Raw genomic sequence first — 25,333 nt, forward strand, 5'->3', positions numbered from 1 at the left:
CCTCAGCCTTTTTATTTTATTTGTACTCTGGTGCATTATCAGCAGCTCATTTGTTTTCTCTGTTCTCATCACTAGCAGATCTTTGAGAGCTGTTCTCATCACAAGGGGACCTCATTAAGTCGTGTAAACTGTACCGGTCAGCGTCTTCCAAGAGCAGGAACAACAGCTTTTGTGTTTTCAGTGTTAGGCCTTGTGTGCGTTGGCACTCCTTCACTATTCCAGTGTTAATAAGAGCTGGATCAAATACATTTCAAGAGAAATACAATCGAGCAACCTAACTCAATTTCTTATAATTTGAGAGGATCAGTTAACTGGAACTCTCGGTCTGTCTTTCCACGGAATTTGTTGCATCATCGTGATTAATAACCTGAACCACATATACACTTCTGCTGTCTGACATGTTTCTGTAGCCACACTGCTACCGGCCTGTGCCTCAGATTCAGTTCTACTTCCTGTTCCACATGGAAATTTCACACCTGAATATCTTTGTTTGTTCTTTGTTCCCTCACAACATGAACAGCAGAGTGACGTTCATAAAGCACAGAGGACACACACACACACACACACACACACACACACACACACACACACACACACACACACATATTAGCATACACCCAGATTTTGCATAAATCTGTCTGAGAGGTTTTCCTGTACTACCAAGTGTCTGTGTGTGTGTGTGGTTCCATTGTATTGGAGATGGGGTCAGGAAGGAAAAGCCCCGCCTCTTTACTTCCCCTTGTCGCCAAGAGTGACGGTGACGTCACAGAGGAGCTGGAGCTGCAGGGCATCGTGGGAAATGACCTTAAGACCTCAGCCCATGAAGATTCACACAGGCGCGTACACAGACACATTCACAACAATACGCCTGTGTGTGTGCGACCCCTAGAGAGAGGTAGAATAAGAGGAGAGGGAGGCGGGTTAGGGAGCCGGACTCATGAAGTTGGAATCTCATCTTCACACACAGGGGAATATTGTATCTATGTCAGCAATTTGTCATTTTGTGTGTATGTCAGGATTCGATTAACATTAATTGAAGTCCATTAAAATAAACTCTGCTGTTGTGCACAGTCAGCATCATCTACATCATCTACACTCAGTGTATAAGATATGTGATCGATATACATTCTGGTGTGCATGATATGATTATTATCATATCTTTAAAGATCCTTTAATAGAATTTATATATTGAGTTTGTTAGCACCAGTACATAACCTCATAGTGATATTGGTGACCTTACATATCATCTGCTTTTCATTGCAAGGAAATAGTTCATAACCTTTGGTAATATACTTATTAGCTATCCGGTTAGATTCAGATGCACACAGCAACAGAGGAACTTTAGCGTAGTATAAACTTGCTGCAAAATATAACACATTCAACTTCCAATACCTCACAATGTGGATTTAAAGAGGGTTATATATTTTGATCATTGGGTACAGTGACCTCTTGGATTCTCCTCTCCAGCCATATGGTTATGACAATGCTCCGGAAAGTAACTGTTACCAGTGAATGTTTTTTTTCATTATAGACATTATTCTAAAGCCTTTTTAAGCCTTTAAATGTGCATTACACAGAAGTTGGAGTGCAGCAGAATAATTGTGAAAAAAATAAAATGGTGAGATGTCTACAGTTGTATTATCATCAAGAGGAAGACATGAGCATGCAACCATTGGATTGTATAATGCTTGTGAGTATGGGGGAGGGAAGGTGCTTATGGGTAATGCCAGCTTCACAGGTGAAACCCACCATCCATCAAACACATCCATGTGTAAGTGCATGTCAGTATGGTACATCTGATCGTTTGTCCCTTTCTCGCTTCCTCTCTACAAGTGATATTTTCTAAATGTCAAACCTACATTATCTGGACCCTGCAGGCGAATGTAGGATTTATATTGCCTAGTGTGCTTGTGTCTGTCTGTGTGTGTGTGCTTGTGATTGTGTGTTTGTCACATCAGTATCTCTCATAGCAGAACAGGCTAAAGCAGAATGTCCTAAAAGGGTGTCGGAGACAAAAAGCTAAGTGTCTGTGTTTTTTTCCAGCTCTCATTGTCACATTTATTTATTAGTGGAAACAGCACACACTGAGCATGTGCAGTGCACACAGGCAACAAATGAAAGAGCCCTCATGCTCTTCAACCATCCACATGTGGGAGTAGAATGTATTGATTATTGGTCAGGCATTAATTATATGAGGGAGAGAGATAATGTCAATCTATTGATTAATGGGATTACCGAACATGTATGTTGTATCTTCAATCTCCAGTTCATCGTTTACCCATATGCAGTCGATACACGACTGTTTGATGCAGCTTTTGGTGCAAATAACAAATGCATATGTTTGTCGCTTTAGATTTAAAAGATTCAAATTTAAGTTGCAAGTAAAAACAACGTATCTCTCCAGGCTTTGTCTATATAGTCTAATATATGTCGTCTCCAAGTCCAGATGTTCCTATCCTACACATGACATCACTATATTATCTAAAACTTATCACAAGCACAGAAGACATCACACAGCAGTTTTTACAGGATTTGTATACTAAAATATAGCTATAGTAAATGCTGGATTTGATTTTCCAATACGATTTTTGCCATTTTCTTCTCAGGAGTGTCATGGTTTTGATAATGTGTGAGTTATTTTGAGGTGTGTGCCTTTTTGCTGTGGGAATGAGCTCAAGGTCACATCATTAGTGACACACTAAACCAATGAAAACAGAACATTAGGAGGCTGGAGGCAGTTTCAGGACACATCGAATCGAGACGAGCAACAAGTGTCAGGAGCAGGAAGCATGACATGACCTGCGAATGGTGCAATTCACAATGCATGAGACTTAAAAAATGTGCTGAGTTTTTGTGCTGAGACTCTCAGCACAAAAACACATGTAAGAAGCAGGTGTGGCAACATTTCCAGTGAATGTCATGGTTGCTGAAGCTTCGCGGTGGCTGCAAGTCGGCTTAACTTTGTGTCACCCCTCATCCCGCATCACTTTAAATGTTTCATAAAAACAGTCTGCCTAACCCTCTAACTCCCCCCGTCCTCCTCTGTGTCAAAATGCTCCAACTGCCTTTAACATCAGGGATTTGCACTAAGGAAATGCTTCATGTTTAACGTGTCATTGGAACTGAGTGGTGTGTGTTCATGCAGACAATGTCTCTGTGTGTGTGTGTGTGTGTGTGTGTGTGTGCGTGTGTGTGTGCGCGCTCAGTGACGGTGCAGTGAATCAGCACTTGAGCTTCAGCCACATGGAAATAATGCAGATCATTTATTTAACATGGGCTGTGTCTTGTGTGTGTGGTGTGTGTTTATAGTATTCGCTACTTCAAGGCTTGCAAGCTCTTCATCTAAAATGTGTGTTGATGTGTGTGTTTGTGGTGTGTGTGTGTGTGTGTGTGTTATGTAAGAATACGTCGCTTTCCCACCTGTCTAAGATTACTTCTCCTTCTTTAGAAGATAATGGCTCAAGGGTAATCATTGCTGTCACATGCCATCTTCTTAAACCGAAAACACTCACACACATGCACACTGATTTTGTTACTGACGTCTGATAAGGATCGTGCTGATGTGCTCAGTGTCTGTGGGAAACATCTACAGTTTTCAGTTACTTCAAGTTTGTTATTTTGTCCATGAAATAAGAAATATAATTGTTTCTGCAGTTGGTAAGGCTGTCCTGTGGCTACATCCACACTAGCATGTTTTAATTCGTAAACAAATAACTTTTGCTACATTTACACCAGGTGAAAATCAACACCGTGGTTTTCAAGCCCCTCAAAAGTCAGACGTTTGGAAACGCTGCTGCTGACGTTTTAGTTTGACATTTCTGTGGTTGCGTTTTAGTCTGGATGAGCAGAAATGATGATGGCGATGCCCGCGTTCACTTCCTTTATCCCTCGCGGTGCTGAGGCATGCATAAATGGTCATGTGATAAGCACTTGGAGGTATGTTGATATGGACGGAGTTTATTTCTGATGCAGTGCTAAAACATTTGTTTTGATGGTTTTGTAGACTGAAGCAGTTTTATCAAGAAAACATGTTCAGGTAGATGCAGGTGTTTCGTGGGCGGCTGTAGAGGTGAAGCGGATGGTCCACTTTGCAGAAGTTTAGAGGTTTGATCCCAGACTCCTCTATTCCGCCTGCCAAAGTGTCTGAACCCTAAATTACCCCCTGAAAGCTGTGTGTGTGAATGGGTGAATGTGGCTTGAAGCCTAAAGTAGTTTGAGTCTTCAATACCTAGACTTGAAAAGCACTAAGTAAATACAGTTCATTCTCTATTTAGAGGCTAGAGGGCCTCACTGCTGTCATTGTTAGTGGGTGTTGAGGTCTAGACTTAAATGTGATGTCTGAAGCTTTCAGAGGCGTGAGGGAGGCACCTGATCTGAGTTCAGACCACATCACACACTGACGCTCCAGGTCTATCGCAGCACTGATTCCTTTGAACGCAGCAGATAGTGAATAAGTGAACCACACAGTGTGCGATTTACGCAATTCGAGGGCGTTCATCCCGTGTGACTCTGCTGATCTATTGTTTGTGACAATAATCACGCACACAGACACACACCCTCAATGTTTTGTTCGTGTGTGTGTGTGTGTGTGTGTGTGTGTGTGTGTGTGTGTGTGTGTGTGTGCGTGTGTGCGTGTGTGTGTGTGCGCGCGTACGTGTGTGTGTGTGCAAGAGGTGTGGCTCATAAGTCATTCAACTCAATCAACAAACCCAAGGGCAGACAAAGATGAGGGGTCAGAGATTCATATCTTCACGTAGCGTACACCAAGTGATTCTCATGCAACGTCTGTTTTCTTCTTCGACATGAAAGCATGTTTTATTTAGCTTTTCTCTCTCTGTCTCTCATGGATATCTTAAATCTCCAAATGTCTCTGGGCTGATGAGTTTTTAATATGTGATTTTATTTTTTGCTGTAGAGGATGATTTACCTGTCACAGGTCAAAGATTTTTAACATTTGGGCTCCTGAAAAACCAACATAGAAAGCAATCCTAAAGAGCACAGGATGTCCAGATGACTTGCAGGCAGTGACTGTTTCCTGGAAAGCTGACATCTTGGGAATGCAAACTCATTATTCATCCAGGCTACACAAGATACTTACAGCTGAGCATTTACATTTCATTACTAAACATTGGTTTCCTGTAGCATCCTTATTTTCTGAGACAGGATTTTAGTGTGTAAAGTCAACTTGTCCAGATAAATTAGACTGGTGGCTGCAGCAGTGATGGCCGGTGTGTACACGGCTCCATCTGCTCTTTCGGTTTGGGCTCCTGATGCTGAGAGTTGCCTGCGGGACAGATAAAGCTATCAGCTCTGCAGACACACAGGGACCCTTGGCACCCATTTCACATGAGCAGAGCACTTAACCCGTCAACCTTTACTGCCATATATCACCTTAGACACACACACACACACACACACACACACACACACACCCACTGAACCACCGCAGCTCTGCCAATAAGAGGGAGAAAATGGCCTTGGCTTGTTCTACGATGCTGAATTACGATAGTAATATCAGTATTATATTGAAAAAATTGTTAAAATTAGCATGTTAATCGATGATGCACCAATAATGTAGCACTATCTTTGAATAGTGATTTACAAATAACTGTACCTAGCATTTCAATGATTTACTATCTATCTACTTTAAAGTATTAAACATTGATGTACCACATTTATCAATGACAGCATTTTATCCCAAATGATACCTGAAATAATGGAAGCACGTAATGATAGTTTAAATGGTCTCAATAGACCCATATACACTTTGCAGTATGCCTTTCATATCGGTACCAAAAAAATAAATTCTGGAACAATTAAAATTCTTTTCCAGTGGTTTGGTAGTTTTGTTATCACTACGTTGACTCTCAACTCTCTGCATCTCCAAAATGAATGCCTGCCTCTCCCGCTCTTTCTCTCTCGCTCTTTCTCTCCCTCTTCACGTTATCGCTCCCTTTCCTTTCACTCTCCTCAAACCTTTATTTATTCTGATTCCCCAGTGCCTCTCTTCCTCTCATTCCCTCTCACCCTCCACCCCACCCCTCTCCACCCCATGGGGTTCCTTTTCTGTAATTTGGTTTTATGCTAAATAGCTTCCAAAAGTAATCTGCACACACACACACCCACAAACACATGCAGAGGGAGGTAGTGAGCTACTAACAAATGCAATTTGAAGGTGCATCAAAACAGACTGTGATCCAGCTGACCTTGATAAAGCCGCCAAGTATGGAGGGAAAGAGGGATGGCAGGGGAAAAGATAGAAGTGGAAAAAGACGAAAGTGAAGAGGAAGGTTTGAAATGTTGTTTTCATTTCAGGAAGCATCTCTGTATCTCTCCCCCCTCCTCCTCTCATTCTCTTTCTGTTTTTCCTTCTGCTATGTTTGAGAATTTCTCCATGTTTTCATCATGTTGTTAGGTAAGACCGGTTTCTGCAGCTGCAAGAGAATCATCCCTCCTCAACTACACACACACACACACTCCTGCCTCCAAAGTGTTATCAGCTCATGTGGCGCTGGAAGTGTGTGAAAGGATCAGACTGCGTGAAGAGAGGGGTCACAGGTCAAAGAGGGTGTCATGTTTGTGTCAGTGTCTGGTGAGAACTGCTGGAGTGGAACCTTTAATGTAAATATACTGACTGCCTCGGGTTGAGGTGTGTGCTTGTATGATTTTAGCTGCGACGGGGCATTCGTGAGGCTGAGCTCGAACTGTGTGGTGCAGGAGGAGACTTTTATTTTGGTAACGTGAGAGTCACTTGTGTCTCACTGACAGTGCGTTCATTGTTCTGTACAATGAATGAAACTGAAGAGGAGCAGGAGAACCAGGGTGAGGAGGGTGAGGAGGGAGGCGCTGAGAGCTTCCATCCCCACTTGGGGTGAGCTTTCCTGGGACACAAAGTGCCAGAAGAGGCTCCTGGATCTATATGAGGAGCACCGAGTGAGAAATGAGAAAGATTTACATGATCTGCTGGATAATAAGAAGAAATATTATATAGTGTTAATAGACTTTTGAGGGTTGTTCAGCCTCAATTATGTCATTCAGACTAAAACACTGACTCAGGCACTTGTTCAGAAGGCAGTAATGGAGGCTTTATAGTTTAACTTTACCACTAAATTTTGTCTGAAGTGCGTCTCCCTGGAAATTCACACACAGACATCGTAAAAACACATGCACACGTGTACGACATATCCATTAGCTTGTCTAGCTCTGAGCGACAACTCCACTAGCAGCACACACACTTTTGAGACAGAAATGGTGTATGAAATAGAGCCAGCTCAAAATCAAAGGCCAAATCATGGTCATAACAATCCGTTTGAACTTCTGGCAAAAGTGGCCTTGGTCTCAGAGTAAAGCCCTCTTCATACACAATGTCTGTTACTAAAGTGTGTGTGTGTGTGTGTGTGTGTGTGAAACAGCCAGGGCTGAAGCAGCCGTGTCTGCAGACTCATGAGGACATGGAGTGGCAGGAGAGGATGGGGGACGTCTCTGAATGGTAGACAATACGGTGGCTTAGGGGTTAAGTTTCAGAAGAGATTTGAAAATGAGTGCAGCTTTCCACATTGTCGCTCATGAACGGTCGCTGGTGGGCGGAGGCTGCCCACCTTTGATTAGAGGGTGTTTACTTTTTCAATGTATATAAATGTCATGACATATAGAGACATCACAAACCGTTGATTCAACGTGGGCATTGGACTGCAACGTCCAAGACTATTTAAAACAATACACACACACCCTCCTCACAAACACACATCCCTTCTCGACTCGTCAGCTGCCAGTGGTTAAATGTTGAAAGCTTTGATCTGTTATTTACGTCAGTGGCCAAACTCAGTTCAATACACTGGTTGCTTTATTCTGTTGTTGAGAAGCGACCCAGCCCCGACATCATGAGCACTAATGGGTGTTAATGGAGGCTACAATGCAACAGATCATGTGAGTCCAGCCTCAGTATTGATGTACTTTACCTGGTGGTTGATTACTGTTCTTGGATGGTAATAAGGCTGAGTTTCTAGATGATGTGAAATGGATGGAAACAAATGGTGGCAGACGTTCATGAAAGCATGTAGCTGTGCGTTTGTGTGATTACAGGGTTGTGTATGTGTGTGTCTGTGGCCTCCCCAGCTGGCTTTGTGAATGGAAGACATTTTATAACCAGATGGGAGGTAGACCTTTTTGGCTTCTTTCATGACACACGTGCAGGACCAATGTTTTTTTTTCCTTTTCTTTTAAATCGTTCCATGTTTTCCTTCCTTCCCACTCTCTGTTTATTAAGATCAACAACTAACTTATCCTAAAAGTTTAGCCATCCATCACCAGTCCTGATGTTGAACTCTTCCCACTTGCCCTTGAGACCTGCGAACCCCACTCCTTTCCTCTTTTCTGCTGTCTGAGACACACTCAAATTACTATCAATGACATGACCTTTGACCTCTGCTTCCTGCCTCAAGGCACAAAGGATGACATCAAGAGTAGGACAGAAGTGGAGCGAGGAGGGTGGAAGAGGTTGAACGTCAGAAGAAAAGACAGAAAAGGAGAGACAATGATGGATTGTTGTTTAGATCTCCTCCCTTCTCCTTTCCTCTCTGCCATCTAGGCCAGCAGGCAGCTAATTGATGTATCTATTATTGATTTTCTCCATCTCCCCTCCTTATTAGCCTCTATTAATATCTGCTCCACTAATGGACAAGCTGCTAGCTTTCTGCTAAAACTTGCTCTCAGGCCAAATTCCCAAATTTAATTCATTCACTCCTTTTTTTTTGTCCTGCATTTTAGTATTTTGTCTCCTTTGTCATTTCTTATGATGACCTATGTGTATGTGTCTGTGTCTGTGTGTGTAAAAGTGCAACAGGAAGTGAAAATGTCAGATTGCGAGTGGGAGTAAAACATCTGTGTGGCTGCCTCAACACTGTCATTGTCAGCAACAGACAGGAAATTGGCTTTTGTTAATTATTAAACCATTGTGTCCACAGTGGAGGCCAGTCAGGGCAGGTGACACACACACACACACACCCACACACACACACATTCAGTAACCTTCTTCGTCATCGTTTTACCAGTCAGTCACAGGACTCATAAGATAGTTGGATTGAACACAGAACCACAGCATGACTTTGTGCATGTTGATGCATGTTGCTCCTATTGATCTGGAGCAGCATGTAAACTCTGACCTTTGGCCTGTGACCGCAGAGGTTGTCAGTGACACGCATGTGACACTGACCAGCTGTTGCATGAGGGAACAGCGTGTGTTAGCTGTATAGAGCTGTGCGGTTTGTGCTGCTTTAATGAGAAATGTGTGGGTTCTCTGTGTGGTCTTCTGTGCAGCGGATACCTTTTCTCCATACATGCTCACAACCTCGTATGAAACTGTGGTAAACCAGCCTGTATCCTGTGCCACAGTGTGCACTGGCCCACAGCAGACAGCCGTGAATCACATAAGGTGAAAAGCATGTGTGTGTGAGGGTATGGATTTCTGTTTCTGTTCCTGTGGTGTCAGCACAACTGGGTTAATCTCACATCATGTGGGTTTTTCCCAGTTACCCCTCTCTCATGCTGTTTCTATGCATTTGTCTCCGTTTCTTTCCATCCCCTGCTGTCAACTCTGTACCCATCTGTAGCAACAATATTACACAAGTGAAAACGTAACACAATCTGGTGATTATACAAGATAAAAACTCTCTCCAATACTGTAAAATTTAGTTTGATGGAGCTCATTAAAAGCTCTGACGTCTGTTGTTCGAGCACGCCCTCTTAATCTCTCAGCACTTTGAATACTTCCTGCGTGAGAGATCCCTGTGGGGAGATTCTCTTTTCTCTTTATCCCTCCACAGGGAGGTCAAATGTCAGGCTCAGCTGTAGCAGGGCAGCCCTGGAGCTGACAGCGATAGCTTGCACTTGCACCAATGATATGAGTGTTTTATCTGTGGTCATCCATTCAAGCATTACTTTATTACCAAAACTGTTTTCACCAGAATACAGGAAGTATGCAGAAATACATCTTGTATGTGCAAAGCTTGAGGCCACAACAGTGAGAAAAGTTCAACGTGTAAAAAGTAAAAAATGAAAGATAATTAAAGGGATCAGAGAAAAAAACAAAAAGTTCAGAGTTTTGCTCTTTAGGCCTGTACAATAAATTACACTTTGGTTGGACCGCTCATAAATCATGTCCATTCTAAGGCTGTTGGGCCATATTTTGCCTCAATTTTAGAGATAACAAGACAAAATAGAAAGACAAACGTTCAGAACAGATGTCCTAGTGTGACAGATGTTGTGGCTGCTCCTGCTCAGAGACTCAGATTCTCTCACTGTTTAGTCTCAGTGAAGCAGCCAGAACCTAAACACGGAGTCAGGTGAGCATGTCGGTGTGACTGTGTGTCTTTGTGTGAAATTTGTGACTGTACTACTGTGTATGTATATGTATATATATATAGGTTTCCAAACAGATTTAGTGTTAGTTTTATTGTGCTAAAACTTTCTTTCCTTCATTTTAATATAAGAAATTAATAAGAATTATATGATTTTAGCCTTTTATCAAACTTCTTTAACCACATATTAATTGAATCGATAGTATCTGGCGTTCAAAGGTCAACACTGTGTGGATGTACTTAACATACATGATTCATTGACTTTATATGAAGATGGACGAAATGACAGCTCCTTAAAAGTAAATCCAAAGCGTCTCGACCTGGAAGCTGGCTGCAGTATAGGTCCTTAATTATGTAGGTGGAGGGGACATGGACTAAATTATAGAGGTAGATTTTTCTAATATTATGTAAATTAAAAAGTCAAATTACACAAAGCAAATTTTTCTCAGAGATGATTTTCATTCATTTCTGTGATTCGTTCTTATCACACGGATGCATGTTCAGGTTTTCATGTTTCCAGTAAGTTAAGTTTCAGTCTTTTGTTGAAGCAGGGTTAAATGTCATGATTGACAGCCGAGACTAACTCATGATTGGTTGGGCCTGTGTATCAGCGGGCCAGACTCTGGCTCCAAATATGCAAGATGGCGGCTTTCTTATCCAGGATACTTTGGCGTCATTTCTGGATAGTAGGAGGAAGTGGAGACGTGTCGACCATCTTTATACACAGTCGATGATATGACTTTAGTTATTGTACATCCATCCGTCCTTCATGTTCCAGCATACAAGAAACACCCGAAAGACCTGATATTCATTTATATTAAAAATACATGATTGTGTAGGATATTATGCAACTGGGTTTATTGTGCCCAGCAGTACAGTACAGTAAGATAAAAATAACAGGTCGTGTTGACTCAATGACTCATTCATACAGAAACTCTTTCTCTCTCACACACACACACACACACACACACACACACACACACACACACACACACACACACACACACACACACACACACACACACACACACACACAATGGGCTCTATGTACACACACCTCCTGTGTAAGGGCTGGTGAATGCTCCAGGCACCCAGCTTCTAAACACACACACACTCACACTCTTGCACATGATAATCCTGCAGGGCATGGGCGAATTTAGGGCAAGCCTGATTAGTAGTGCTACTGCTTATCACCCAGAGCCAGAGAGAGAGGGGGGGGTAGTGGGAGTCTGGAAACTGGGAGAGGGGAACGAGAGAATTTAAGGTATAGCTATGTGGGTTCACACAAAGGAATTTGTTTTTCGGTATCATCATTTAATTGGCTAAATTCGTCCAAAAATAAACACACCCGCAAGAGGAGACACGGAATAATAAAGAGGCAGTAGAAGATGAAGAGCAGCAGAGCATTAAGTGAAGAAGTGGGCAATCAGCCACTGCAACCTTGGACCTCCTCCTCCTCCCTTCTCCCCTCTATCCTTTCACTCTGTGCTTGTATATTTCCCTCCTCCTGCATCTCCTCCAGTCTCATCCGCTCCTTCTTTATCAACCTTTGTTCTTGATGCCTGATAATCCCCGTCTTCCCTCAGGACTTTAACTTTGTGTGTGAGTTGGTGCTCCCAGTGAAGCAGAACCTTAAAGGAGAGGCCAACACTGTGTGTCAGGGTCATTTGGTGTTTTGATGTCTTCACCTCTGGTTTGAGAGGAGGACGGCCTCTCCCTCTGACAAAATGTCCTTACAGGCTTTATGAGTTGTAACTAATGGCTTTATTTATGCGTAAAGCCCGCCTGCACTCAGAAATGACTTCTTCTTTTTGTTCCTTCACATGAATGTTTGAGCTTATTCTCTAACAGTAGGGGTGTAACATATATTTGTATGGAAAATATTCGTGTCCCAGCCCGGGACGGATGTTTTACTCAATTACAGCCAACATGACCAAACCCAGCTGGAACTTCTCTCTCTGAACCCAGTCTGACCGGGTCAGGTATCCACATAACAACAAATGCCACAAGGGATTTTATAGCAGTGGATAAGAGGCCATACTCTATTGCAAGAACATAATCTACTTTTGTAAATGTACTTTATCAGTAGGTTGCAGCCAGTTGTTGCAGTATTTCAGACTTGAAGAATAAGAGCCATGGTCTGTTAAATAAACTAGCATCTAAGTTTTGTTTTTTTTTAAAAGAAGAAAAAAGAAGCAGTTTAATGTTTTGTATTCAGCCAATCGTGGTCCAATATTCAACTAAAACAAGTTTGATCCAGAGTTCTCAGTGTACGCTAACAATGAACCTTTCAGAGAAGTCAGTGACAACTTAAGTCCGGTAGTTAAACTTTTGATATATAAGGATAATAACAGACTCTGAATGAGGGATTCAATTTTAGGGCACTTTCAATGAAGAAGCTAAACTTTTATGAAAAAATTAGTTTGGTGCAAATTATTATTTCAAGCAATGTTTTTAATATCTTAAATATGTATAAATGGGGTCTTTAATAATTATTTATGATGCCACTGCCGTTCGATTTTTACATAAAATAAAACCTACCCGTCATCTCTGCACGTGCTCTGTGAGGTCCTAAAACGTTTGCACTTTAACAACATCAATTTAAAGCCACCTTCACTGCTCTTAATCACAACCATAAGTCTTTAATTCTCCTCTAAAGGTCCTAAAAAAAATCATGTGGTTTCTCAGTACTGTGTGAAATCGGCTCATTCCCACACTGACACTATCTTCTGATATTTTCTGTTTTTTCATTGAGATGCTCATTTCAGGGGTTACATTGGTTTTATATTTTATTAAAGCTGCCATAAAAGACTCTTTACAAACCGTTACAACTGCTGAGGTGAAATTTGCAGTCACACAGACAGAGCTTCACTGTGGCTCTGATATATTGAAATAAAAAGAAAAACTATAGGCTGTTAGAGGGACCTTGCTACAAGGTCTCTCTGATGTGTTTACCTGTACACTTGTGAGTTAGGAGTGACCTAGTTGTTCTTTATGCTGTGTTTGTCACATTATTTGTGAGCTTATTGTTTGGAATCGAGCTGTGACTCTGCTGCTTTCATGTAAAATGTGTTGCTAATTTAAATTTTATGCTCCACTGCTGCTCCGTCTACTGTCTAGAAGAAAACTGAATCTCTGATCTTACAGTGTGCGTTATACTGTATCCTATACGTGCTGTCTCCTGCAGTCCTCACATGACTGGAATTCATCATTGTCAACTGCAAATGTGTCCAAAAAATATCAGCCTCCACTATTATTATTCTAATTTAAAAAAACAACACATTTCAGTTTTGTAAAGTTGAAAGCTGAAGTGTCAGCGTGGAGCGCAGGAGCTGGATAATGGCCACGCTGTCTGATGGGACAATCTGCTAAAAGCTGGTTTATTCCTTTAACCTGTGGAGTACGTCTGCCAATAACTGCTGCCGAACAATTTAGAGGAAACAGCAGCTGGAAAATGGCATTGATTGAATGATACGGCTATAAATGTGTGTTTCTGCAAAGAGCATGGATGATGCAGCTGTGTCCTGCCTCACCGTGGGGGTGCAAGTGTGTGTGTGTGTGTGTGTGGGGGCAGGAGCATGTGTGTGGCTCGTCTTCTCTCCTCATCCCGTCAGTTTTGATTGACAGAAGAAGGAGTGAGGTGTATAATTTATCACTTCCTGGTTGGTCCAAACCCACAATGCCCTGCAGCCAGAGAGGGGGTTGGTCGCCCAGAGCAAAATCCAGTTTATTAAACCCTTAATGGACATACCACACACACACGCGCACACACACACACACACACACACACACACACACACACACACACACACACACACACACACACACACACACACACACACACACACACACACACACACACACACACACACACACACACTCTGCTGGTCTCCCTCCCTGGCTGCCTCTCAGTCATGTTTAATGTATAATGGATGAATGATTCATGGCAGGGGAGAGGATTTTGTATTTTAGGACTACTTATTCATTTATACTCACACCAGTTGGGTATTATTTTTTTTAAATATACCCGAGGTGTGATCTTTATTTCAACATGTCTGAGGTCACCAGGTTTTCCAGACACATAATCTGAATCATTATGAAAGCATAATCCCGTATTTCCTTAAATCCTGCATTTTCTCTAAACCTACTCTCCTTTCACACATAAACACTCAACATTTCAATTTAAAGCTGCTCTAATCAACATTTTATATTAATAATTGATCTAATTGCTGTGTGCAATGTGACAGGAGTTGTACGAACAGTGATGAGCGACGCTGCAGGGACTCTGGCTTTTCTGGTCCGCGACTTTACTGCATTCTCGCCACTCTCGTCAGCTTTGTTTCTAGACGCAACAGGCGGCTGCTTTCAGTGGGAAAAGCCCTGATGAACCAAGTGCATATGACTCAGAGCAGACAGACAAAGTTTGCGACTGTGGTGAAGCCAGTGGAGCATTAAACTGCTAAAGAGGCGAATACTGTATTTTCCAGAGGAGTCTGTATAACAGCGAAGCAGAGCGAAAGGAGAGTAAACATTAGATGGACAAGAAATTGCTAGATTAAATACTAACTTAAGATGTGGTTTAAAGCCAACCAAATTTGTGATTATGTGTAATTATTCCACTTTATCTTATGTGATTTAGTTTACATGCGCATCTGTGGCTTTGTGTTGTTATAATGTATTCTGATCACGGGTTATTTGCTTGTTTTTATCGGGTATAGTGTTTTAATTATGGCTTTGTTATGGAGACAACAAATGAAAATGAACTTGCACAGCTAACTCTGGCTCATTAACAGTACTTTGTCATATTAATGAGGACTGTTCCTATCAGATGAATAAACAAATGAAATGCTTCTCTGTAGCTGCCAATATGAGTAAATAGGTAAATGTTTGCTAATATCTTTGCCATTTTATAAGGCAATAATTTATTATTGTTGGGATTACAACTTGTTGTGCTGCCCCCATGTGGCCAAATAATCAATTGACGTAGGTCAACAAAGAATTAATTTGACTGTCATTCAAAATACACAAGAGTAATCCAGGCAGCAGCTACACAGTGGATGGTATTTGCCAGCTAATTGTGCTATGGTACCATCATCTCTGCTTAATTCTAAAGAACAGTGCATGTATTTTTAAAAGTTATATACATAAAAGTCTTGCTGCTGTTCTTTGTGGCAACATGTCTCCTTTTAATACTGTCGACACCGCACATCCACACATCACACATACACACTGAACGGGCACGCAGAGACACACAAGCAGGTGGTGATATTTGATACGTAGTGAGATGCAGGCTCCTGCTGTCAATGAGGAGGCAATGACACGACCTGCAGAGCATCTTCTACTCCCTAGTGACACATGCCAACTCAGATTTATTTATAAAGTCCTACTCAGTAAAGGAAAATTTGTAAAAGGAGATGGAAAATCTAAGAAGACATTGCGTGCTCTATTTTTTTCTGAGCCATGAATCAGGAGTGTGTTTGGTTGTGTGTGTGTGTGTGGGGGGTTACAGAGGTGTGTGTGCGACTGTGTGAGGAGGGCAGATGGTGTAGCTCTAGGAACCATCTCTCTACATTAGGGTGGACAGCAGGTGGTGTCCGTGTGTGTGTGTCCGTGTGTGTGTGTGTGTGTTGTCGTGTCCTACACAGGCGGCAGAGTGCAGTTTATAAGGACATCTCTGCAGACCTTGCCTTTGGCCTGTGTCAGCAACGCTTACGTTTGATTTGCCGTGTGTGTGTGTGTCAGTCCAGCGAGCGGGAAACAGGCTGTAAAGTCAGTTGGAAGAAGTGATGTGAGGCTGCGGGGGTGATGAAAGGACGGATGGATGACAGAGCAGATGAAGGGAAGTGACAAAAGTATGAAAAGAAGAAGAAGAGAGAAAGGAAAAGCCTCTGATGGGTTTTATTGCCTCTCGTCTCTTCTCCTCTACCCTCTTTTGAAGCCTGCTTTGATTGACAGATTGGGGAGGAAAGTGTTTATTTCATTAGCTTGAGGTTGTGAAGTAAAAAAATGAAAATGAGTGACAATAACTTCTAATCTAGGGCAACATGAAGACACTTCACAGATGATATCAGCAGCTTTAATGTGTTTGGAGACAGAAAAATGTGTGTGTATGTGCGTGTGTCCGTCCACCACAGTAGGCAGATTTTCAGGAAGTGCACACCCTCTGCGAGCAAATCAGAGCCCCCTTGCTATCTGGCCGCCTGGAGGCTTTTAGCTGAGCAGATGGCTTCTTATTGAATGAGAAATGACATTCATGCGAAATGTTACGGCAAACAGACGCAGACTGACTGGATGAGGGGAGTCTGGGTGGAGGCTGGGGGGGAGGTAGAGAAACTGTCTGTGATTCAGTTACAGGCAGATGTCAGCGGCTCTTTAGAAAAAAAAAAACATTTCACAGAACAGCACGGACAGGCTCTAAGTGGAAAACCATGTCCGCGCCATGTCTGTGCCATTTATCAGATCATCCTTGTTTTTTACTTTGAGTCCCCTCCTCCTCTGTAACAGGAACAGAGGATGATCAAACTGGTTGGAATCTTTCATTCTAATGGTAATTAATTATCTTCCTTTTAGAAATGATCTTCAAGGCAAATACAAAGATGCTGTTTACATGAATATGTGTTTTCATCTTGTTGCTGTCCACGAAACTCCTGCTTCTTTCTGTTCTGCTGTCGCCTGTTAGACGAAGAAGCATTTGGGTTATAAGCTGCAAAATTGTCGCCGACTGCTCGAACAATTGATTGTGCATTATTGTTTCTCTCTCGTTGGTTAAATTAACATTAACATTAGTTCAATTTAATCTATCCCCCTTATGAATTCATCAATTGTTGAGGCTTAGACTGTGTGAATGTGTGTTTGATGGGTGAAGTGCGACTCACCGGTTCCCCTTTCACTGTCTCTGTGAAATTTCTGTTGTGTCTCCGAACAAAGACTTCTATCAGTAAAGAACAGATATGTAGAAAATGCCAAATCCTACACACACACACACACACACACACACACACACACACACACACACACACACACACACACACAGTTTGCCTGTGTTGAGTCCACAGCTGTGTTCTTTCTTCACAGCAGCTGGGACATGAACACACATATATATATATATAAACACACATCATATGTTTTGTCCTGATGTGGATGACGGCAGACGGACAGAGAGGGGGGGGGAGAATGACGGAGGGAGCAGACACAATACAACACAGACACTTCTGGGATTTGGTTCATGTGATAGTTATAAAATGGAAGAGACAAATACAGTGGAGATGTCTTATAATGAATCATTTATTATAAATCATGATTGTGCATAATTTATCTTATTGTATTTCTACTCAGCGGTAAACTTGACTCTGAATTCATATGTAGGGTGGTATTTAAAATGTGGGAGGACATTTCAGAATAACTGGAGAATCATTCTGTGTTGGTTGAGGGCTTGATTGTGAAGAAAAGGAAGAGAATGAAAAAAGTCAACTGGAAAAAAAAATGCTAAAGAGATTGATCGAGGGATTAAAGGAGTTAATCTGTAGCTGTGATTGTATGAGAGGGCAGGGTGAAACAAGGGTTACTGTCATCCCTCCGACTCTCATCACTTTATCTCTTTAAACCTCCTGCTGGGAATGTGGTGTTTGATTTATCTTATCCTGTCAACCATTTGCTCTCACATGCAGTAAACAGTTTTATCCTTATTATTGTCCTTGTTATTTTCTGACTGATCTTCAGCTCCATCCAAGCTCTCTGCGAGTGCATGTTATAGAATCCATGTTGCATCCTGTGATTGACACCCTCCATCTCCCCTTTTTCTGCTCCACAGACATCATTCTGGATCCAACGAAGTTTGGAGGCGTGACCAACTTCAGCACCTTCCTACTGGACCGCTCGTCGGGCCTGTTGTTTCTGGGGGCCAGGGACGCCATATTGTCTGTGGACACCAATCAACTGGACAAACCACCACGCAAAGTATGAGGACAATGTTTGTGTTTGTTTTTTATGAGGGGGAGATAGAAATGACCAGCTTCCGTCATAATTACCAACAGCAATTCATAATACTGTCATATTTGTTCCCTTAACTGGAACTATTTGACTACACAGTGGAATTCTGGAACACCTGGAGCTTCAGGCATCAGGTGGTGCCACTTTTAATACAAACAGAGTTGAAAAAGCTCGAAATATCGCTGGACTTTTGAATGATTTTTGTCTCAATTGCCTCCTTATGAGTTTGTTAATTTATGGTTTCCCTTTCGATCCGTCCTGAGTGGTCTGTGCTAAGTACACGTCTGAACATACCCCAATGCATCCTGAATCATCACATTGGGAGGGGGTCTGAGATACATGAAGCCACATTCTTTTTGCTGTGTGATTCACAAATGTGTCCTGGGCCAAATATGAAGGACTTGTCTTGTGTTGGCAGAGCTGCGGACTCTCTAGGTGACGATCCGGAATTGATTTATCTGAATCTATAAGACCTTTTTCACAGGAGACGATTTCACATGTAACACTCTGAAAAGTACTGGTGTAATCAAATGAACGATGTTTTGTTCCATTAAAAAGGACTTCTGACTAATATGTCAGGGATCTGGGCAAGTGTTGTAATGAGTTAGCTGAAGCGACCATAGCTGATCCAATTCTCTTTTCTTTTCTTTGATCCAGATTACGTGGGATGTGCCGGAGGACAAGAGGAGATCTTGTGTGGGAAAAGGAAAGACGGAGGTGAGCGTTGTACTTGTCACAGCAAAGCTGCAGCCAACACACACTTAATGCTTGTTCGTGGCATAGAGAGCTTTACAGTGACTCACAGTATTTACAGTAGCTGTCTCTTCAAATAATCCTATTGTAATAATGCTGAATGGAAGCTTCCAGGAAAATCCTGGAAAGCACAACAACTATTACATTTACTGTATGTTCAGTCCCTGCAGGACAGGGTTGTTTGACCCCGGGTTGCCTTTGCAACATTTATGATTGTGTTTCCGCTTTGGATCCAGTTTTAGATCATCGACTTTTAGGATATTTGTAAATTTTTATTACTATTATTGCTGAAAGATTACCTAAATGGATTGGATAAGGTCTTAGATAGATTCCCTGCACTTGTTTAATAATATTCCCCAATTTATTGTGTTCAAGTGGCCTCAGACATTTGAAATGTGTGTTTTCACGGACCTATATTTTGTGCCTCAGTGAGCATCTGTGTGTCGCAGCCCCTTGCTGTTAGGCATCGGATAGGATAGGAAATTCTGGGACTAGTGCCAAGGTCTCATCAGGGGTGTGTGTGTGAGAGAGAGTAAGAGAGGGTGCATGTGAAGTCACAGATGTCCAGTAAGTGTCTGTGGAAACTGATTAAATAGAGCGTACTGTACACTGAAGCTGTACAACTCATTTTGCTGTGACAACAACAAGGCAGAGTAAACTAACTGTGCAATGGAAAAGTATTTGTTGAGTAATGTTGCACTGACTCTTTGGTTTTAACGGTTTTATGAACAGTGCCAGGCTGAACTTCATCATCAAACTTTACAGTCTGGAATTACTCTTAATACTCAGAAGTGCTTAAAGAATGCCTTGAGGCCAGAAAAATGAGGTCAAATGTGGAGATAAACAAAGCCAGTGGAAGGTCAGTGTTTTAACTAAAGCGCAGCGCAATGAGTTTTGACCTATTTTATACAATCATCAGGGCAGATTTCTGCTTTCCAGTGTAAGGCCGGGGAGGGGGGGGGTGAAAGATTGATAAAGGCAGGAAAGAGAGGGTGTTTTTCTGCTGAGACACTGATTACAAGATTACGTGTGAGTCGGAGGGATTAGGAAGAAGGGGGGGGGTGAGGAAACAGGAAGAGGAAGAACAAGAGACAGCCAGCGAGAAAGGAAGAGGAGCTATGTGCACGAGAGTAGAGAAGGCGGCTGTAGACTCAACAGGAAACTAGCGTGAAGCTGAGCGAGAGAGATGTGTAAGACCTTTTCCATCATTGACATTGTCATGACCAGTAGACCTCATGGGGAAAAAAGCTAAGGATTGTGTGTGTGCGTGTGCGTTTATACAATGCTTCACTGCAACACAATATTCTACCATGCACAGGTCAATTAACCAACCACCACATCTTATAAATTATCTAGAAGCTCATCCATGTGACAATAACCATTTGTCCTCTCATATGTACTGGTCACTAGTTTTAATAGAGTCAATAGAAGATGGCACATTGTGTGTTTGAAGAGTAATCATACACAACAACATAGAAAAACCTGGTGGTCTGCAGGCAGAAAGAACCGAGTTCTATATATGACAGGCAGACAGCCAGGAGGGATCACACTGAATGATGTGGTGTCTAATATATTATTTTCTTTTATCACAGAAAAAAAATATTCTGTCTTTTTTTAAAAAATTTATTCCTGGATCTCTGGATGTTTATTTTATTCAGGAATTGTACACAGCCCAGAGGCAGAATATTCTCCACCCCTGGAGTAGCGCAGGAGATAAAGGAAAATTCCCACTCACACTTTAATTTCCTGTAATTATTGCAATAAGGCTCTCTTTTAGCATCTGTTGTGGCACTCGTTGACTTTCTACTGTGAGCAATGAGCAACGAAGCCATAGAAGCTTTTCGACTAATTAGACCCAATTATAATTGAAAGTAGAATAAAATTGAATAGAATCAAATAGAATAGAGCCATTGGACCCACCCTATGCCAGATTGTGAATGAAACTTATTAACAAGAATGAGGTTAATATGGGCCAATGAAATAGCTAATCCCCAAGCTGATCCCATTGTTAGCAGCCTGAGCGTTCTTTCTTTTCTCCCTGGCTCTGTGTCCGCCGTCTCACATGAAGCTGATACCGCAGCGAGGGCTGGCGTGTGTGTGTGTGTGTGGCAGTGGCGGGTGCTGATTTGGGTGACATGATCTGGGCATCAGAGAGAATCAGGTCCCTGGGGAGGAGGTGACTCAGGCGTGGAGCTCATCCAGGATGGCAAGCAGAGACTCGCACACACACCGAAAAAGTTGCCTGTGTCATGGCTTCATGGTAACTGGGTAGGCTGTGTTTCCATAACAGCTGCAGACATATTTGTTTGTAAAGAGAAGCTTGAAGAAAAGTGAGCGAGGAGAACAGAGGTGTGTTTTTTTATTGATACATGAAAAGGAGTAGATTTAGGTTTCAGATTTCATGCCTGTGTGTGTGTGTGTGTGTGTGTGTGTGTGTGAGTTAGTAAGGGGGGGTCTCTGCTGACACCAGTTGAGGTCTCAAGTATCTCTACCAGCAGTGGGGGTCTCCAATTTCCGATCAGAATCATTGCTTCTCCAGCCGTTCTCAGAGTCTTCTTCGACTTTTCCCCATAATCTCAGTGTGGCTGATTTGAAGCACTTTGGTTTATGGCTGAAAACACACGATTCTAGTTCTAAAACTAAAAATCTTCTTTATAAAAGAACTCGATTTAGATTAACACTAATCTGGTTTCCTTAAACAGTCATAGCCAACAAGAAATATGAAGATATGCATATACATCATTATCTTCTGAGTTTTTGTAAATAACTGTAGTTAAAATATCATTTATCTTAATTTTTTTATGAATTTGTCATCGTATGTTTAATAATACATACATCATTTTATCTTTACATAGTCATGAAACATTTTATAATAGTTTTACATTGGATGTAAGCTTTTGCTTATTTCTGGGTCTTTGTGTCCCCCTGCAGGTGGACTGCCATAACTACATCCGCCTAATGGAGTTTCTGGAAGAGGGACGCATCTACGTGTGTGGCACCCATGCCTTCGAACCCCAGTGTGCCTTTCTGGTTAGTGTGTGTGTGTGTGTGTGTGTGTGCGCGTGCGTGCGTGCGCGCACATGCACCTACAATCAACCCCTATAAGCTTTTAAATGTTTTGCTGCAAGTGACATTTTCCAGCAGGTACTTTGAGCACTAAAAGTCACAATAGCTTTATAGATAAGAGTGCAAGAAAGATTTAGTTTTTCACTCTAATTAATCTAGAAAATTGATAATGTGAATAATTCTTTATTTGTTAATCTACTCGCACACTCTTATTTGTCCTTCTCTTTCCCTGTCGTCCTAAAGGAGCTTCCCTCCTTCACCCTGGAGAAAAATAATGATGGAGAATTGAAGATGGAGACGGGGAAGGGCAAGTGTCCCTTTGAGCCCAGTCAGCACTACACAGCTGTTATGGCAGGTAAGTCCCACGACTGCTTGTTTGTTATCAGTTGTCAGCCAAGGGTTTTATTTTTAGGCTACTATTGCATTTCGACATGCACCAGTTAAAACTTGCTTCTTGCTGTTTGTGTGTCTCCAGGTGGTACCCTATATACAGCAGCCACCAGTAACTTCCTGGGAACGCTGTTTGACATCTCCAGGGCAACAGGCCCAGAGCATCAGCGCATCCGAACCGAACAATCCATCAACTGGCTTAGTGGTGAGACACGCATGCACACTTTCACACACCCCCATATCCGCATGTGCTGACACTCCAACACAAACACCCTTTTGGCATATTCTTAATCATACTTTCCCACAGGAATAAGACGAATGTGTGTTTGTGTGTTTTAGACCCAGAGTTTGTGAGCTCAGCCTTCATAGAAGAGTCCGCAGCCAGCAACCCGACCGGCGATGACGACAAAATCTACTTCTTCTTCACTGAGGTAGCCAAAGAATACGACCTCTACACCAAAGTCAAGGTCCCCAGGGTGGCACGAGTCTGCAAGGTAACCCAACGTCTTGATAGACTGATTTATCTTTCCGTTATTTGCTCTGATTATATTCCCACCTGACGTCTCTTTCTCCCTTAGTCTGATGTGGGAGGGATGAAGACTCTGCAGCGACGTTGGACCACCTTCCTTAAGGCCCAGCTGGTGTGTGAGGACAAACCCAGCGATCAGCGCTACAACATCCTGACCGATGTTTTCACCATGCAGCACACACCAGGCGACCCCAGCAGCACGCACTTCTACGGACTCTTCACCTCCCAGTGGTAAGATGAGGAACAAGCAGAACCTTGCACATGTTTTTTTGACACTCTTGGAAAGAAGAAATCATTTTGGGAATCATTTTTCTCCTTTAACTCTAAGTAAGAAATGGAATAGGCTTTTCCCCTGAATGTTGGTCCTTTTTATATTTGACATCATGAGAAATTAACTCTTAATATTACTTTTTTTTCACAGGGAACGTGAGGAGCTGTCAGCAGTGTGTGTTTTCAGCTTGTCTGACATCATCAAAGTGATGGACGGCCCCTTTAAAGAGCTGAAGAAGACCGGTGAGGGCTGGAATCCTGTCCCCACACCGCGGCCTGGCCAGGTACTGAGCTTTACTACCCCATATCTTTCTATCAATCTCTTCTACAATGCCTCCTTCAACGTCCCTAATGTATTTCTTCCCCCCTCCACACTTTTCTAGTGTTTAAATAACGCCTTAAAGGCCGAAGGATTGGGGTCATCCCTAAATCTCCCAGACAAGGTGCTGACATTCGTGAGGGACCACCCTCTGATGGAGAACAGCGTTACCGCAGCACCCCTGCTGGTCCGCAAGGGGACAAGATACACCAAGCTGGCTGTAACCCAGATAGGAGCAGAGCCAATAGGAGTGGTGCTGCACCTCGGAACAGGTGAGGAGATATAAGGACATACATGTCGCTAACAGCATCTTTCTAGACATATTTAATACTTTGGGAATTAATCACAAAAAAAGTGTTGAAATAGTTTGGTAAAAGATGAGATGTAAAAGTTCACCATGCGATCGTGTATGTTGCAGACCGTGGGGAGCTCCACCAGGTGGAGGTAGTGGGCCAGAATACCACCCTTCTGCAGGAGATTCCTCTGTTCGCCTCATATGAACCTGTCAACAATATATTACTACACAAGGTAAGACTACATGCTGCCGTACACCCCCTTCACACACATAGTCACCTGCAGTGCCAGGACATATCAGCTTTCATCTTGTGTTTCCAGGGCCAGGCTCTGGTGGGCAGCCCTCTGTCTCTGGCTCGTGTCCAGGCTGAAGGCTGCGCTCTGTATCCCAACTGTGAGCTGTGTGCCAGAGCCAGAGGACTGGGCTGTGTGTGGAGCGAGGAGGAAGCGGCCTGCAGGAGCACGGCAGCAAAGTGAGTACTACTCTCTACACAGAGAACTGGAAGACTTACAGGAATGAAAATCACAAGCAGGCAGGAACTGTATTGATTTAGAAAAGCTTAGTTTAGTGTAAAAATGTAGCTATATTTCTGATCAGCATGTTCATTTAGTTTTATAGTGAAAACACTAAAGTCATTTTTTGTAAAAAATCTGAAATAACCAGTGAGCAGAGCCGAAGTAAAACGTCTAATGATGATGTTGAGTAGATACCAGAAAAAAAGAGATACAACCATCACTAATCATATCACACTTGATACATCATTAATAGATTATTATTATTATTATTATTTGAGGATGTGTTTTTAAATGCAAAGGAAAGACTTCTGTTCCTACTAAAACATTTGATACAAAAGTTTGACTACATTTTGTGTGTGTGTCCAGGCCTGGTCCAGGTGATTCGGTTGAGGATGCCTTGAGGAAATGTGATTTAAAGGAGGGTACGTGCACTCCACTGTTTTACTTTTTAATGTGGCGATCACACACTATGTAAATTAAGTTAATCATCAATTTAAAACAAGTATCATATACCCCCGTCTCCTGTTATTCACCTATCTGCTGTCTCGCCGCTTGCTCTCTCTCCTCCAGGGCATTGCTCTCCGTCCACCAGGGAGCTGCAAGTTTCCATCGGCCTGCGCCTCCTGTTGCCGTGCGTCCAGCTGACTCCCAGGCCCTGCACCTGGGAGCATCCTCTCCACAGACACACCCGGCAACATCACTCTGACCTGGACGTGACCGTCACAGAGGAGAGCCTGGGAAAATACATCTGCACATGCCAGGTACTACTGTACTGATATTAACCGCAAATTCTTTATTTTGTTTTAACTGTTGCTTCATTATACTTAAATTTTCACTCCGCATACAGGTCAA

The 25,333-nt window shown here is 42.4% G+C and overlaps 1 protein-coding gene across 2 annotated transcripts in view; it reads left to right on the plus strand.

Annotated features, from left to right (window-relative positions):
- Positions 1-25,333, plus strand: part of sema4f (sema domain, immunoglobulin domain (Ig), transmembrane domain (TM) and short cytoplasmic domain, (semaphorin) 4F) — a 45,474-nt gene that overhangs the window by 18,549 nt on the left and 1,592 nt on the right. The window contains exons 2-14 of one of the 2 annotated variants that reach the window (XM_035148911.2): positions 18,166-18,311; positions 19,002-19,061; positions 22,029-22,127; positions 22,407-22,518; positions 22,639-22,758; positions 22,893-23,047; positions 23,132-23,313; positions 23,504-23,636; positions 23,736-23,943; positions 24,090-24,199; positions 24,287-24,438; positions 24,848-24,903; positions 25,052-25,242. In XM_035148911.2, the coding sequence (XP_035004802.2) occupies positions 18,166-18,311; positions 19,002-19,061; positions 22,029-22,127; positions 22,407-22,518; positions 22,639-22,758; positions 22,893-23,047; positions 23,132-23,313; positions 23,504-23,636; positions 23,736-23,943; positions 24,090-24,199; positions 24,287-24,438; positions 24,848-24,903; positions 25,052-25,242 (1,724 nt within the window). Of the gene's footprint in view, positions 1-18,165; positions 18,312-19,001; positions 19,062-21,208; positions 21,447-22,028; positions 22,128-22,406; positions 22,519-22,638; positions 22,759-22,892; positions 23,048-23,131; positions 23,314-23,503; positions 23,637-23,735; positions 23,944-24,089; positions 24,200-24,286; positions 24,439-24,847; positions 24,904-25,051; positions 25,243-25,333 lie in introns of those variants that run through there. The other variant, XM_035148912.2, reaches the window with a different exon arrangement.

This window comes from Hippoglossus stenolepis, chromosome 23, assembly GCF_022539355.2.
Source record: "Hippoglossus stenolepis isolate QCI-W04-F060 chromosome 23, HSTE1.2, whole genome shotgun sequence".
In the NCBI taxonomy this organism is placed as follows: Eukaryota; Metazoa; Chordata; class Actinopteri; order Pleuronectiformes; family Pleuronectidae; genus Hippoglossus; species Hippoglossus stenolepis.